This window comes from Falco rusticolus, chromosome 3 (genome assembly GCF_015220075.1).
Source record: "Falco rusticolus isolate bFalRus1 chromosome 3, bFalRus1.pri, whole genome shotgun sequence".
Taxonomy (NCBI): Eukaryota; Metazoa; Chordata; class Aves; order Falconiformes; family Falconidae; genus Falco; species Falco rusticolus.
Window position 1 is genome coordinate 86,706,106 of NC_051189.1, and position 14,963 is coordinate 86,721,068.

A 14,963-nucleotide genomic window follows, 5' to 3' on the forward strand; every position below is an offset into this window, starting at 1 on the left:
CTGGCATTGGTACTTACAGTGGCTCCTGGTCCCATGGGGTTGCTCAGCGGGTGGGTTTAATCCAGGACACAGTTAAACGAGGCACGGTTCGTTTTAACACAACCCTGCGGCCAGTTAAAGCAGGGTATAAAGTTGTTCGGAGGGCAAAAAGTTATTTTTTGCTGCTTTTCCTTATGCACTGCAGGCACCTCTCATACTAGTGTATTGAGCCCAAAGGGGCAGAATGCAAGGTGTCATTAAACATGGTGGAAGCCAAAAGAGCCAAGAGCCAAAAGCGTTAAAAAGAAAAGCAGAAGATCCTCAGGTCCTTTGTTTCAGAGAAGCAGGTTTTGCATAAGGATGATTTGGGGCAATACCTGATTTCCAACAGCTCTTCCCTCTGAGCAGGCATCTGTGACTGCCCATCTCTCCTGCCTCCCATCCCTTTGGAGGTTTTAACCTCTTTTTCCTTAAAGTGAATAAAGAAAGAAGAAGCTTGCTGAGGGGGTTAGCAGCAGGTTTTTCTTGGGAAACATTCACTCACTGGGTTGCTGGCTCTTTTTGTGGCCGTGCTGGCTCACAGCTCGTTGGCTGCACCTGTAGGAGCCACATAGCCCAAACCAGCCCAAAATTACCCTCTAGAGATACCATTTCTTACCCAGCCATGGGGAGCTCATCTTAGCGGGGAGCAGACCCCGCAAGCAAAGTGATGGGTGGGAAGTCACTGGAAAAGCACAGTAAGCCCTGGGGGAAGCGGGTTTCCTATCCCATCTTGCAGGAGCATTGCAAGCTTTGAGCAAAGATCCCAGCTGCCATGGTCCAGCTGGGGAGGGTGAGCTGGGGAGAGGTCAGCATCAGCTGGAGGCTGAGCTGCTTTGTCTGATATCAGACCTAAAATGTTGCTGGGAGGCAGCTCCCACCTTGCTCCTATCCCTCCATCCAGCTTCCAGCCTCTGACAGCTGCTAAAATTTGATTTTCTCAATGGAGACTGGCTTCAGGGGGGGTGGGGGGGTGGGGGTGGTCCCAGTCACCCTCTGCAGCCCAGGCAGGGTTTGAATTTCACAGAGCATCCTTGCAGGGCTCTGGGGTAGCATTACCCAATTTTTTTACAAGCCAAAAAATGGAGTGAGGAGTGATAGAATGTGATTGACAAGGGAGTTTGGGGCAGCTCAGGGGACAGCAGTATGCAAGAGTGCAGAGGAGCTGGGGAGGGCTCAGTGCTGAAATCCCCTTGAGTTTTGGCCCTTTCCTAGCTCCTAGCCCCCTCTAAGCTCCTTTCCAAAATCCCAGCTGTAAAACTATGGGCGTGGAGATGCGCTGTGCACTGGGGGAGCACCAGAGATTGCACATGCTGCCAGTAATAAATAATTAATGCCTTGCCAGTGGGAAAGTCCACAATTTTAGAAGCCAAGCTGGGCATGTTCAGGAGAACAGCCCCCCTTTCCCCTGCCACCTCACCTGGCTTTTTTCCCCTTTGCTATTTGGTTTTTTGCTATTTGATTTTTTTATTCCCACAGACCACTGGCAATGCAGGAGCCAGCAAGCCATTGTAAATGATGCTTGAGCATGGAGGAGCCTAGTGAGAGCACCCAGATGGTGTGGTGAGCTGTCAGTGCTCAGCACACCTCCCTTCTCCCACCTTGTCTTGTTGCATCACACTACAACAACACAGAGGGGAAAGTTTGTGGGTGCTGGGGCATCAGGAGGAGAGGTGAGGGGGTGCATGCTGGCTTGGCTTGGGTTACTTATGTGCTTATGGTCTATTTTGAGGCTCTGGCCACGCGGCGCTAAGCAGCTGCTGACCTGGGGAAGGGACCAGCTTCAAAACAAGAGTCCGGAGGGTAACGACCCGGGGAAGCGCTGGGTTTCCCTCAGCTCTGAGCGGGGCTGGCAGCATCCTCACCTCCCCCTGAGCCTGTCCTCTCTTGGCTTTTGGCATTTCCACAATGGGAATTGATTTTCTTTCTTAATTCTTTCCATTGCCATCCTTGGAAGGCAAAGATGCCCGGGGTTGCAGTGCCAGGGTATTTTATAGGGAGCAATGTGCCAGCAGTGATGGGGGTGCGGATGAGCGAGCAGGGAGGCATGTCCATCACTAGTGTTGGCAAAACAGTGCACCCACGACCCTCTCTTCTGCTCCCCCGCCCCTTCCCGAGAAAGCTCATTTGCAGGCGGCTTAGTTTGCCTAAGAGCATTAGAGGTGCATTTGGTGGACATTAGCTGCTCGAGCAGCACAAGAGCATGTGGCCGATTAGGGGGAGCGGTGGCTGGTTTCGGGCAGAGAGCTGTATTTGGGGTGGAAATATTCACCGTGCGTTTCGGGGATACAAAGGTGAGGTCTGGGGGGACAGGGTGGGTGCCAGGGGAGTCGGCCCACGTGGCTCGGGTGCTTAAATACGTCAGCTGGGTGCTGATGTTGAGTGGCATGAGAGCAAGCCCCTTCCCTGCCATGTGCTTTTCCCTTTTGCAGGGAAATGTGAGTTGCCTCCCCCAGCTTTCCAGTGTCACTTCGGATTTTCAGCTGGTATTTCAGCTTTTTCTTTAAATACCACCTGGCTTTCTAATCTATGGTCTCCTGCGAAGATAAGCGTGGTCAGGGATGCTTGTATGTGTATATGATGCAGCAGGTGCCGGCACATGTGGGGGCACCATGTCCCCTCTGTCCCAGCCAGGGGCTTCCTTGGAGCCAGCCTGGGGAGGAGAACACTCTCACCACCCTGTTTCTCTTTCCCTCCCCTGCAGCCTCGCTCTCCGCCGGGATTTATGAAGGTGCTGAGGAGCAGCTCTGAGCCCCGCAGCCCCCAGCAGCCCGCCCTGTGAAGCAGTGCACAGCCGCCTCACCTCGTCTCGCCCGGCATCCCGACCCTCCGACTCAACCATTCAAGGCTCCCGTGCATGGATCGCCCCAGCGAGGGACCGCTGCTGGACGCCGCCGACGCCGCCCCATAGGCTCCCGGCCCCCTGTGCCGCCCCCAAGTACTCCACATACCCTGATGGGGTAACGTGACGGGGGTCACCCTCCCGCCACCGCCACCACCCCACATGCAGAGGCCTTTCTAGAGCGCAAGGGAGCGTGCGGCACCGGAGGCGGCAGCCACACACCGTCACACACACGCCGAGGACGCCGACACTACAGCAAAGGGATTTTTATTGTTATTATTATTATTATTATTATTAATAATATTATTATTATTACCATTAATATTATTTTTTCCCATCTGGCTTTTTACACTGGGGGGCTTGCAGTGTGTCGAGGAATCAGGCACGCTCCCAGGAGCTGGGATTATTTGCACAACATCTGTATATTGAGTTCTCGATCCTGTTTTATTTTTATTTTTTAAGTGCAGAGGAGTTGTTGGGGTCTTTTTTCCCCTCCACGCCACACTTTTGTTGGGTTTTTCTCCCACCATCAGCACCACCTCATCCTCCTCCCATCCCACCATGGCCCGGATGAACCGCCCTGCACCAGTGGAGGTCTGCTACAAAAACATGAGGTTCCTGATCACCCATAACCCCACCAATGCCACACTCAGCACCTTCTTGGAGGTAAGGAGGGGAGGCTGGAAGGGGAACGCAGGGGCTCAGCTGCGCATTTTGGGACTAAAAGCTGATGTTGAGATGCAACAGGGATCAATCCTGTGTAGGATGCAGCAGTGGTGCATCCCTTTGGTACCACAGCCTCCGGTGGCATCCCAGGGCAGTGGGTCCAATCACTGCCCGCTTTCTGGGGTAGGATGTTTTGGAGGACCTCAAGTGTGGCGTTTGGGCGTGGCAGAGATGGAGAAGTTTCCCCATTGCTGTTGCATCCCCTGCCAGCTCCACCAGCACATCACATCAAGGGGCTTTGCAGTGGCACACATGGATGCATGCAACCTCCCCTGCATCTCCCAGCACCTCAACAAGGACTTCTCATCCCAAGTATCCCGCATCTTTCCAGTGCATGGAGTCTGTAGGGTGCTGCAAAAGGAGCTGGAGGGGCTCAGTGTTGTAGGAACCAGTGAAGATGCCCTGCCTGGGAACACTGCCTCCAGCACTGGCAGTAGCTGGGAGTTGGAGGGGTGGGATTAATGGATGCGTGTCCATGGTTGGCGGCAAAAGGCTTCAGCTTGCTCTTTTTATCAATGCTTGGGAGAAACACTGTGTCCTGCAGGTTCAGATGAGCCAGCACAAGCGGTTTCTGCTTATGAGGAGCCATTTTGGGTTGTTACTGCATTTGTGGTGGGACCTGGGGCTGTGCATGGGCCTGGCGAAAGGGTTTTACCTGAGACCTAAAGTGCGCTGAGGTCCAGTGTGCTGGCAGCAGAGGCACCTTGTGAGCTCGAGGAACCCCCCCCCCCACTGCACATCCAAAAAAACACGTGGAAGCACCACCAGCTCGAGAGAGCCTTAGAAGGTGGTTGCGATCTGGGAACAGCCACCCCATACCCTACAAGACAATGGGGACAGCACCAGTGAGAAAGAGGAAAAATTCCTCTTTTCTCCAGCTTCTTAGATTTTCGGCTGAGCTGCCAAGTGTGTGGAGGTTTGCCGTGGTCTGGTGAGCAAACACAGGGAACGAAGGAGATGGATCATTGAAGGGGATGATCTCACACTGTGCCCAGCAAGGCCGGTACGCCTGCACATAATCCAGGGGCAATCCTTGCAGCAGGCAACAATCCACGATGGAAACAGCCCAAGTCCCACACCCAAGCCTGCAGCACACTGGAGTGATGATGGGATACAGCAGTGAGGTCAAGAAGGAGCCCCTGAGCAATTTGCAAGATTTGCAGGGTGCACTGCAACCCCCTCCCCCCTTCCGCAGCCACCTCCGTGTATATCTGCCATGGGAGTTACAACCTGGCCAGGCACAAATAATTTCTCCTGAAGGAGACTTGCACCTGTGGTGGGGATGTTTCTTTGCATGGGATGTAAAGTTCTTACTGGTGTGGCTGTCGGGGGCTTAAGAATAAACATCCCCGTTGGTGCTTGTGACTCGGTGCTGGGTAAAAATCCCATGGTGCCCTGGGATTTCGTATTTCCTTATGCTTCCCAGGCTGGATGGACCACAGGGGGGTTGCTCAAGGGTCCAGAGATGGGACAGGGAGCTTTTTTATGGTCCATAGTGGTCCATGAGGCCATAGCAGGGCTCAGATGTGTTTGGGTTCACTCAAAAGGTTTTTTCAGACCCGTCCTTCTCCTTCCCTCCCCAGGACCTGAAGAAGTATGGTGCCACCACAGTTGTGCGAGTGTGCGAAGTGACCTATGACAAGACCCCCCTGGAGAAGGACGGGATCACCGTCATGGTAGGTGCACAGCAGGATGGGCACCGGCGGGGCTGGTCTCCCCATGCTTAAATGCTCCCATCCCTCAGCTCTGCTAAACACCCTGCGACATCACGCTTGCCCAGGAGCAGGATTTGAACTTCACCCTCGGGGCGAGCTCCCCACTCCCCAGGCTGAGATCAGGCTGGTGCTTTAAAAAAAAAGGCAAGAACTGCCCACACACCCGAAACTGTGACTCACACGGTTCAGTCGGCAGCTGCCTTCCCTGCCTGTTGCTCAGGCTTTAAAGCATCCAGGGGATGAGAGCGCCTGATCCCACGTGGAAGATGCACGTGGTTCCTGTTACCCCCAGCTTTATCTTATCCAGGGAGTGGGGGGCCGGGTTTTTTGCTCTTCCAGCTCCAGCAGCCGGCTGGTGCAGCTCAGGGGGATGAAGGGGAGCATGCAGCAAGGAAAAGGCAAGGAGGAAGAGCAGGCAGCTGCCTGCGCTGCATCTTGGCTGATAAGTAATTGGAGATGATGTCTGGCGTGATTGCCCTGCCAGGGAGCTGAGCTCCAGCTGGAGGGTGAGGCTCTGCTCATTATTTAGGAAAGGGTTTGGGAGTGCCTCATGTCTCCTGGGGTGGTCCTGTGTGTGTAGGTCCTCTCTGTATAGCTGTCTCTGTATAATGTATATCCTAGAGAGAGAGAGAGCGAGCTATATCCTATATCCTACAGGATATAGGTAGAGAAAAGATCCTATGTCTCTTTAGACACAGATCTGCATCTGTATCTCTCTAGATACAGATGCTATATCTTTATATAGATAGCTTATAAAGAAAGATAGTAGTATCTTACCTATAGAATCTGTATGTAGGATGCCATATCTGCTCACTTACACATCAAATTCTGCCTTTTACCCTGTTTCTGACTGGAGTCCTCCAGGTTTCTATATCTAGGATATGCATACCTCTCTACATATATAGAGAAATATCTGTATCTAGGATATGTTTTATATAGGGAGATAACAATATCCTAGATACAGAAACTACAGAAGACACTGTATAGAAACTATATAGCTTCTATATAAGTTTCTATAACTATATAGGAACAATATAGGGTATAAGATATAGAGATATATCTCTGTCCTCTGTGTCTATGGATAGATAGATGTATGCAGATATAGAGATATCTCTGTATATACCTGGATCAAATGTATTTCTATATATAGTTTATATCTTCATGCACTGTCCCTTTCTTTGGGGAACGAGGCACAAGCTAGGTGAGGCCTGGTCTGGTGTGGTGTGCCATGGTGCCAGCATTCGCAGCCACGGTGCCCACATGTATGGTGGTCCCATACTGGACACACTCCCTGAGTGTTCTGGATCTGTCCTCTGCTTTTGGCTCTTTCACAGGGGATCCTGAGCAATCTCTGAAGGTGGTTACCATGTTGTGCCAGACGTGGATGTCCCATGCCATGGGCATCTGCTTGGCAGATCTTCCAGCAGTTTGGAGATGGGGCAGAAATCCTGCCGGAGAATCAACACTGTGTGGGTTTCGGGGTAGGAAGGTTTATGGTGCAGGATGGACGTACTGTGTTTGATATACCAGTAGTGTTCAATGTCTTTATTAATGTCATAGGCAGTGGGATTGAGTACACCCTCAGCAGCTTTGCAGGTGACACCAAGCTGAGTGGTGTGGTTGATACCCATCATGGATGATGCCATCCAGAGGGACCCTGACAGGCTTGATGACTGGGCCCACGTGAACCTCATGAGGTTCAAGAAGGCCAAGTGCAAGGTCCTGCACCTGGCTCAGGGCAACCCCCAGTATCATGAATGGACTGAGAGCAGCCCTGCGGAGAAGGACTTGGGGATACTGGTGGATGAAAACCAGGACATGAGCCAGCAATGTGCGCTTGCAGCCCAGAAAGCCAACCGTATCCTGGGCTGCATGAAAAGTAACGCAGCCAGCAGGTCAAGGGAGGGGATTCTGCCCCTCTACTCCACTCTGGTGAGACTCCACCTGGAGTGCTGTGTCCAGCTCTGGGGTCCGCAGTACAGGAAAGACACGGAGCTGTTACGAGCCGGATCCAGAGGAGGGCCACAAAGGTGATCAGAGAGATGGAACACCTCTCCTGTGAGGAAAGGCTGAGAGAGCTGGGGTTGTTCAGCCTGGAAAAGTGAAGGCTCCGGGGTGAACTTACTGTGGCCCGTAAAGGGGGCTTATAAGAAGGATGGAGACAGAGTTTTTACCAGGGCCAGTAGTGGCAGGTCAAGGGGCAATAGTTTTTAAACTGAAAGAAGATAGGTTTAGATTGAATATAAGGAAGAAATTTGTTACAATGAGCGTGGTGAAACACTGGCACAGGTTTCCCAGAGAAGTGGTAGGTGCCCCATCCCTGGAAACATTCAAGGTCAGATTGGATGGGACTCTGAGCAACCCGACCTAGTGAAAGATGTCCCTGCCCATGGTGGAGGTGATGGACTAGATGATAGTTGAAGATCCCTTCCACCTCAAACCATTGTATGATTTGATGGTTTTGTGGCATGGTGTGTCATCCCTGGTGTGAGCCCAGTGACCTGCACTCATGGCTGAAGCTTTCTGGGCACCGTGGGGTGGAGATGGATTTGCAGGCCAGGGAGCAGGCTGCACAGGGTGGGCTGACTCAAGCCTTAGGATGCTCTGAAGCCCAATGTGCTCCTTTCCTAGCAAAGCCCAACTGAAATCACATTAGATGTTCAAACACTGAAGTGAAGAAGCTTCTTTTGCCATCTTACACCAAGGATGACTCCAGCACAGCAGCTTAGTAACTCACTCCTCAAATACAAGGATTATGGCCCAGTGCTTCCCACACACCAGGGCTCACCACGCGGCATCCCCTCCAAGTGATGCTGCCCTCCTGTGCCTCTCACTGCTGCATAGCCAGTGGCCATGGTCCTTCTGCCAGATTCATTTTGGGAGAGAAATCCCCATTTTGGGAGAGGTGTGCAGCCTTAACTGGCTGCCGGTGCCCATGGGGAGACACCGTCATTTTCCCAGGATGCTGCAGCAGTCGCAGGCATGGAACAGGACACTTTTCCCCCATAGCAGAACCTAGGCCTGAGGAATGCTTAATGCGGCACCTCTTTTACCCACTTTGTCACCAAGCTCCGATGTTGAGTCCCGGCAGCTTGAGGATGAAGCGCAGAAGAAGAAGGGCTTGGGGGTTTTTTGTGCCCCTTAACAGCCTTTCCTGAAGGATGCTGTTTAAATGGCCCCATTTGGAGGGGTCTGTCTCACTCCTTTTGGCTCTCTCTAGTGCTGCGTTAGGGGGTCCCCAGAGCATCCTTTTGGGATTTCTGTGTTCAGCTTCCCCACCCACCACATGTGGCAGCAAGCTGAATTTCAGCACCATGTCAGGCCCTGAGATTTCAGCCACCTCAAAGCCACGTTTGCTTAAACTTCCTACAAAGTGGCTTTGTGCTCCCAAGTACTGGATTTAGACGGGAGCTGCTGCAGGGGAAGATGGGAGTTGCATCGCCCCGAAGCTGTCTGTGGTCATCTGAATGGGGAGGAGGCAGGCGATGGCCACCCTGGTCTGCAGAGGCTGGAGGACATGGGGACCACGTTGCAGATCCTGTAGGTGCTCCTCAAGGCTGAAACTCTCCATGGGAGATGGGAGGACCCCAAACATAGGCTTGTATGGCTGCAAACCCTGAGCCAAAGCAGCTGGGGGATTCCTGCATGCCAGATGGTGCCGCAGAACCCGCTGCATCCCCACAGAGTTGCGCTGTGAGCCTGCTTTCTGGCACGTGCATCTGTCTCCCCACTGCCAAGGTCCCAAACACCACCACCCTGAGTAAAAAGCAGTCTCCCTGAGATTTTCCCCAGAGTCTCGACAGTGTTTCTCTCTTGCCCTGACCTTGCCCCCGCCTCGCAGGACTGGCCGTTCGATGATGGAGCACCTCCTCCCAGCAAGATAGTGGAAGATTGGCTCAACTTGTTGAAGACCAAGTTCTGTGAAGACCCTGGCTGCTGCGTGGCCGTGCACTGCGTGGCCGGCCTGGGGCGGTAAGTCAGAGCCCGGCACCTCAGCTGCCACCCCACCCATGAAGGGAGGAGAGGGAAAACCATGCCCGCTCTGCTCCTTCCCTTCCCCGGTCCCGCTTTGAGCAGGGGTTTTGCATGCAGTAAAATCTGAGTGGGAACAGGTGTTGACGGGGGGTTCTGCTGCCGGAGCTTCTCCTTGTGCTTCTTATGGCCAAACCCTGGGCGCTGGAGGGGATCTGGGTGGCTCGGTGCTGTCCTGCCAGTGCCCTGTGGCTGTTTTGCTTTTGCTAAAGAGCTCATCGTGTAAATACTTCAAAATGCCGCTGCAACTGGGAGCTGATCCTTTTTGAGAGCTGCTGCATTTTGCTGTTCCCCACAGCACAGGTCAGGTTTTGCATGTGTATTCACATCCACTTCTCCGATAGATTTGCCTCCAAAGTCCCTGTGCTCATTAGAAGAGCAGGAAACAGCTGCCAGCCCTGTCATAGGGGTCTTGCTCCAGAATCATGGTTGGGGCACCACTTGCAGTAAAATGACAAGAAATTACGAACTAAAAGTCACTACTGGCAGTTGTCTGCAATGCCACCATTACAGCCCCATGGCATGTCCCCCCATCCCAAGTTGGGATGTCAGTCTCTGGGCAGCGTGGCTGGGGAGTGACCGGGGCTGCCATTGCCTTTCAGTGCTCCCGTCCTTGTTGCGCTGGCCTTGATCGAGAGTGGGATGAAGTATGAAGACGCCATCCAGTTCATCCGACAGTAAGTCGAGCAGTGTTTCAGTGTTAGGGGAGAAAGCAGCCCCTCTCCTGATGGAACAGAGAGGTCTGGCATGTCCCAGTTTTTTGGGGTGGCAACAGGGTTGCTTTTCTCCTTGGAGGAGGAAGAGGGAGGTGCTGATATCAAGCACCCTGTGCCTTTGCATCAGGGCTGCAGGAGGCTGGGGCAGCAGCTGAGAGCATCTTGGGGGGTTCTCAGTGGGCAGCCTGCTTCTGGCAGCTGCCCCAATTGTTGCCTTCCCAGCTGTCCATGTCTTGAGACTTGCAGGGCTGATGAGTGAGAAAAGCTGCTGGGGTCAGTGCCCGCCTCCATCCCTGAAGAATGTACATGGCTGCAGCCTCCATAATCCCTTTGTGCTACAGACAGGGCAGTTCAGCACCCTGAAATAAGTGGTTGTGGGGTGGGAGGTCTTCTCCTGCCACAGCACTGACTGTGCTGGGTCTTCTCTGTCCCCGCAGGAAGCGCAGAGGAGCCATCAACAGCAAGCAGCTGACGTACTTGGAAAAATACCGACCAAAGCAGAGACTCCGATTTAAGGACCCTCATAACCACAAGAACAAATGCTGCATCATGTAACCTCAACGACCTCTTGCCAAAATCTGTGCACACAGACACCCGGGCACTCGCACACATCCCACCCCCTCACCTCCTTGCCCAGCCCTGTGCACCTCATGCGCCGCCCCACTGCCAGAGCTGGGGTGGGGGGACATGGAGCACCACCAGCGTGTTCCAGCACCCACAGCACGGTCGTATTGCTGGAGCCCCGAAAAAGGCTGCTCTCTCCAGCTACAGCCCTGAGGAGGGAAGGCAGCACTACCCTTTGACTCTTGGTGTTACAGGCAATGAGCTCATGTGACGGTTCTTCATCGCCTTCCTCCTTCTCCCTTTCCCCTCCCATTGCACTGAGAGGGTTGGACAAAGGGTGCTTGGTTTGGGGTGATGCAGGCAGGTCTGTGTCAGTTGGGAAGGGATGGGGAGCAGGAGGGCTGGAGCACTCCCAGAAAAACCCTTTCCCACCTCTTCCCTATAAATAAGGGCTGTAGCAGTGGGGACAGAAGTGGGGATGGTGCAGTGGCCTCAGGGGGGAAGATGGTGATAGCAGGGAGAGGTAAAGGCAGCTTGTAGCTTGGTGCTGGCCCTCTGGCCACAGGAAGGGCTGAGCTAAGTCCCCCAGCACTATTCTGTGTCTCCTGACCCCTGTGCCACATCACCCTCTCCCTGTTGCCTTGATGCCAGCCAGGATGCTGCAGATGGGGCTCATTGGGGGCTTGCTGCAGCAAAGGCAGAGGCTCTGGGAAACTTGAGGACCATGGTGAGGCTTTGAGGTACCCAGCTTTGGCAGGGTGCAGGGTCAGCGCTGAGTCCCCCAAAGTGTGGAGTGCTCTTATTTATAGCTTCCAAATTCAGTGTACGGGGTGGTGGGTTCTCTTGTGTCATGTCCCCATCACTGAGCCACGGCACAAACCCCCATTCTGGCTGCAATGTCCTGGGAACACAATGTGCATCTCAGGGCATGTCCATGTCCTCCACTGCTGTGTCTCCTGGCCAAGGGGCTGGGCTTCAGCTTTCCTGGGGGATTTTGGGTGCTCCTAGCAAGGGCACATCACCAAATTTTGCATCTGCCTTTCCCGCATCTGTAACACAGCGCCTGGCACCCCAGAATCCCCTGGCACGTGCCCTGGTGGGGTGGACTCAGATCTGCCCCTGAGCCAGGACATTAAACATCTCTCGACTTTCTGCCTTTGAACGCTTGCAGCAGCTGGAGCGGTGGGCACATAGGGGTTGTGGGGTTTTTTTTTCTTTTGACAAGGATAAGAAATTTGCTAATTAAAGAAAAAAAAAACTTTTAAAAAAATATGTTTGTCTTCCACACGTCCTCTGGCCTTTCTTTCTCCCATTTCTTCCCAGTGGAGCCCGGGAGGTGACCCATGGCCTCCTCAGACCGATCCCCAGCACTCAGTCATGGATGGCTGCCATCCGCTGTCACCAGGGCATACGTGTGGCCCAGTGGATGCTTCAAGTGTCCTTTGGGCTTGCTGCTGCTCACCCCCTCAGCTGCAGAGGATTGCAGTTGTTGGGGCAAGGAGGGCTAGTCATAAAATGTCTGGTGGAATACCAACTTGAGATGCCTTCAGTGGCCCGTGTTGGGTATCTCCAGAGGTTTGTGTGCCTTCCAAATCATAGACTATCCAGAGACATTTGCTTCAGAGGGCTGATCTCTTCGGATAAGTGGTGAGGATTAGACAACTTCAGTACCTGCAGAAGGGTAGAGGATGGCTTCATGCCTCCACACGTGGGCAGAGGAGGAGCTTGGAGCCATTTCCAGCACCACTCCTCCTCTCCTGATAGGGGCCAGCCTGGCTGCACAGCAGGGATAGCCACCCCATGGCATGGGCTCTGGTGACAGATGAGGTGGGGACCCTCCACACATCGCCCCAGAGTTGTTGTAACACACACCTTGGGCCTGTCCTAGCCTCCACGCTGCGGGACATCCCTTGGCCCCCTGAGTTTCTCCTACCCCATTCCAGACTGTTGATTCCCGTGCCTGGTAGGAAGGGTGGCAGTGGTCAGAGTGTGTTTGTTGGCAAGGGTGAGCAATGGGGCTGATAGGAAGGCCTAATCCTGTAACACAGCAGTCATGCTGGGTGGGTCACCATTCCCTTACTGTCCGGGTGTGTCCTGCTGCTAAAATAGGTGCTGCTTCATCCCCGGGGACAAAAGGAGGTGGCTTGGCATTGCAATGGGACAGCCCAAATCCCTCTTAGGCGGAGGACCTTGCGGTCCCGTGTGCTCCCCAAGTCATAACAGGCTGTGCCATGATATGCGAAGAGTTTAGGATAAAGCAGTGGGAACCACCGCCTTGCAAGCTTGCAGGTGTTTCTGCCCTGGTGAGAAGAAGAGATGGTTTCCTCACCCACGCTCCTGGGAGCGTTGCATGGCAGGTTGCCCAGGGCAAGCGGTCCAAGGCTTCAGCCACGATGCTTGTGAGTTGGGGTTGGGGTGGGGACAGTGGGGCTTGAATTCAGCCTCCTTTGGCGATTGGAACTCGCCGCCTCCTCCATGCAGGGTTTGATAGTAGCAATGCTCAGTGCTGAGCTCTGATGAGAGTACACTCGGATCTTGGCTTAGTGGGCTTGTTAGAGGGAACACGAGGGGGACAGGCTTCGCAGTGCTCCTTCGCTTTATGTAGCATCAACCCATCCACCTTAAAAATAGGGGAGCTTCTAGTGTAAGGGTAGTCCTTGGCCAGTTACAATCCATGTGGCCAAAACCTGAGCACCTCTGGCCGGCAGAGTGGCATCTTGATACTCTCCAGTTTTATGAGTCGCTGCAAAAAAACCCCAAAACCATGCTAATTTAATTGTCCTTTTTTTTTTTTCTTTTTTCTTTTTCTTTTTTTTTTCTTTTTTCTTTTTTCTTTTTTCTTTTTTCTTTTTTCTTTTTTCTTTTTTCTTTTTTCTTTTTTCTTTTTTCTTTTTTCTTTTTTCTTTTTTTAATGGACATCTCCCTCCTGTCCTGGAACTTGCTGTCACCTCCCATAGACAGGACACCTCAGCAGCCTAGGTGCTGCTGTCCTTTCATGGAAGGCTTGAACCCACTCCCAAGGTTTCTCTGGGTTGGACTGCCAAATATTTGGGGTTTTTTTGATACAGACTTGGGCTCCTACCTCTGAGATACCAGCTCCTTGATGTTTCAGCCTAGACAGGGTTACAGAAACCTAACAGGGTGGAGAAATTGAGGGGTCTTCCAACCAGGTTTTGGGTGAAAAAAATTCACAAAGAGCCCAGTTCCTTCACAGAAACGTTGGGACAGTTGGGGAAGAGGGAAGGTTGGAGCTCAGTAGACGCATAGCACCAGAGCAAAGCCTAAGCAGCCAAGGGCTTATGGTTTGGGCTGCTTTTGGGGTCTCTCTTTGTACACTGATCTTGTTTCACCTCAGATGCCAAGATATTGAAAGGAGAGCCTTAAAAATCTGATTTATTTGCCAGTTCTGTTATTGCTCCATTTGCCTCCATTGGGTTTTGGCAGACGTCATAAGCAACAGATACCCCCATGGCTTTGGCTACAAACCAGCCACCTCACCCTGCCTTTTTCTGCAGAAGCAAAGGACAAAGTCAGTTTTATACCTCATCATTCCATCCACTTCCCTCACCTCCTCCATGGAAAGCTGTCATCTCTCCATAGTTTGCAGGGACAGGGCTCCAAACCGGTAGCAAGAGCTTTGGTGATTTAGACCCAAAGGATGTCAAAGCAGAGATGCCCTAACCATCAAACCAAGAGCTTGTAGGCTTTGCCCGGGAATCGATCATGGTTGAATTTCATATGGGGGAATAAGTCTGAGCAGGAATTCATAGTTGTGTCCTCTCACCGGTGGCACAGGTGTGGCCTTATCTGCATTTTGTTTAAGAGGCTCATATGTCCCTTCTATTCTCCATGTTTGTCAGTCAGATTGGAGCACACGGTGGGGACAGCAGTGGGAAGGAAGGCAACACAGCCATCGCAGATGGGCAGCGCTTTATTTGAGAAAGGTCTGGTGATGCGTATTTAAAAAATTTTGCCTTTGTAAATTCATATTATGAGTCTTGCAGCAAGGCTGATGCTGTGGTGCTTAGGCTGTGAGCTTCAGATGAGGAGGTTTATGAGTAACAGATTTCCTGAGGAAGCAAAGAGTCTTGCTCTATCTACAATAGAACAAGTCGTTTTCTTTTTTTTTTTTTTTTTTTTTTATTAGGTTTGTTTGTTTTTTATTAGTCCCAGTGGGGAAGCACACAGGGAGATTCGTGACTTCCATGCTGTTTCTAGGGTCTTACATCTTACTTGCTTCCAGCAGGCTGGGTAGGTGCAGTTTGGCGGGTGGAGTTGGATGGGATACTGTCTGGTGGGAGAAAAATGTGGCTGGTTTCTTTGTGCAGCAGGGGGGTCACGGGCCGGCTG

The 14,963-nt window shown here is 52.5% G+C and overlaps 1 protein-coding gene across 4 annotated transcripts in view; it reads left to right on the forward strand.

Annotated features, from left to right (window-relative positions):
* PTP4A3 (protein tyrosine phosphatase 4A3) overlaps nucleotides 1-13,410 on the forward strand; it is a 43,911-nt gene extending 30,501 nt beyond the window's left edge. For 2 of the 4 annotated variants that reach the window (XM_037379657.1, XM_037379659.1), the window contains exons 2-6: nucleotides 2,723-3,526; nucleotides 5,170-5,262; nucleotides 9,143-9,273; nucleotides 9,936-10,010; nucleotides 10,487-13,410. In XM_037379657.1, the coding sequence (XP_037235554.1) occupies nucleotides 3,422-3,526; nucleotides 5,170-5,262; nucleotides 9,143-9,273; nucleotides 9,936-10,010; nucleotides 10,487-10,604 (522 nt within the window). In that variant the 5' untranslated portion in view covers nucleotides 2,723-3,421 and the 3' untranslated portion in view covers nucleotides 10,605-13,410. Of the gene's footprint in view, nucleotides 1-1,742; nucleotides 2,313-2,562; nucleotides 2,586-2,722; nucleotides 3,527-5,169; nucleotides 5,263-9,142; nucleotides 9,274-9,935; nucleotides 10,011-10,486 lie in introns of those variants that run through there. The other 2 variants (XM_037379656.1, XM_037379660.1) reach the window with 2 other exon arrangements.
* Nucleotides 13,411-14,963: the final 1,553 nt, after the last annotated feature.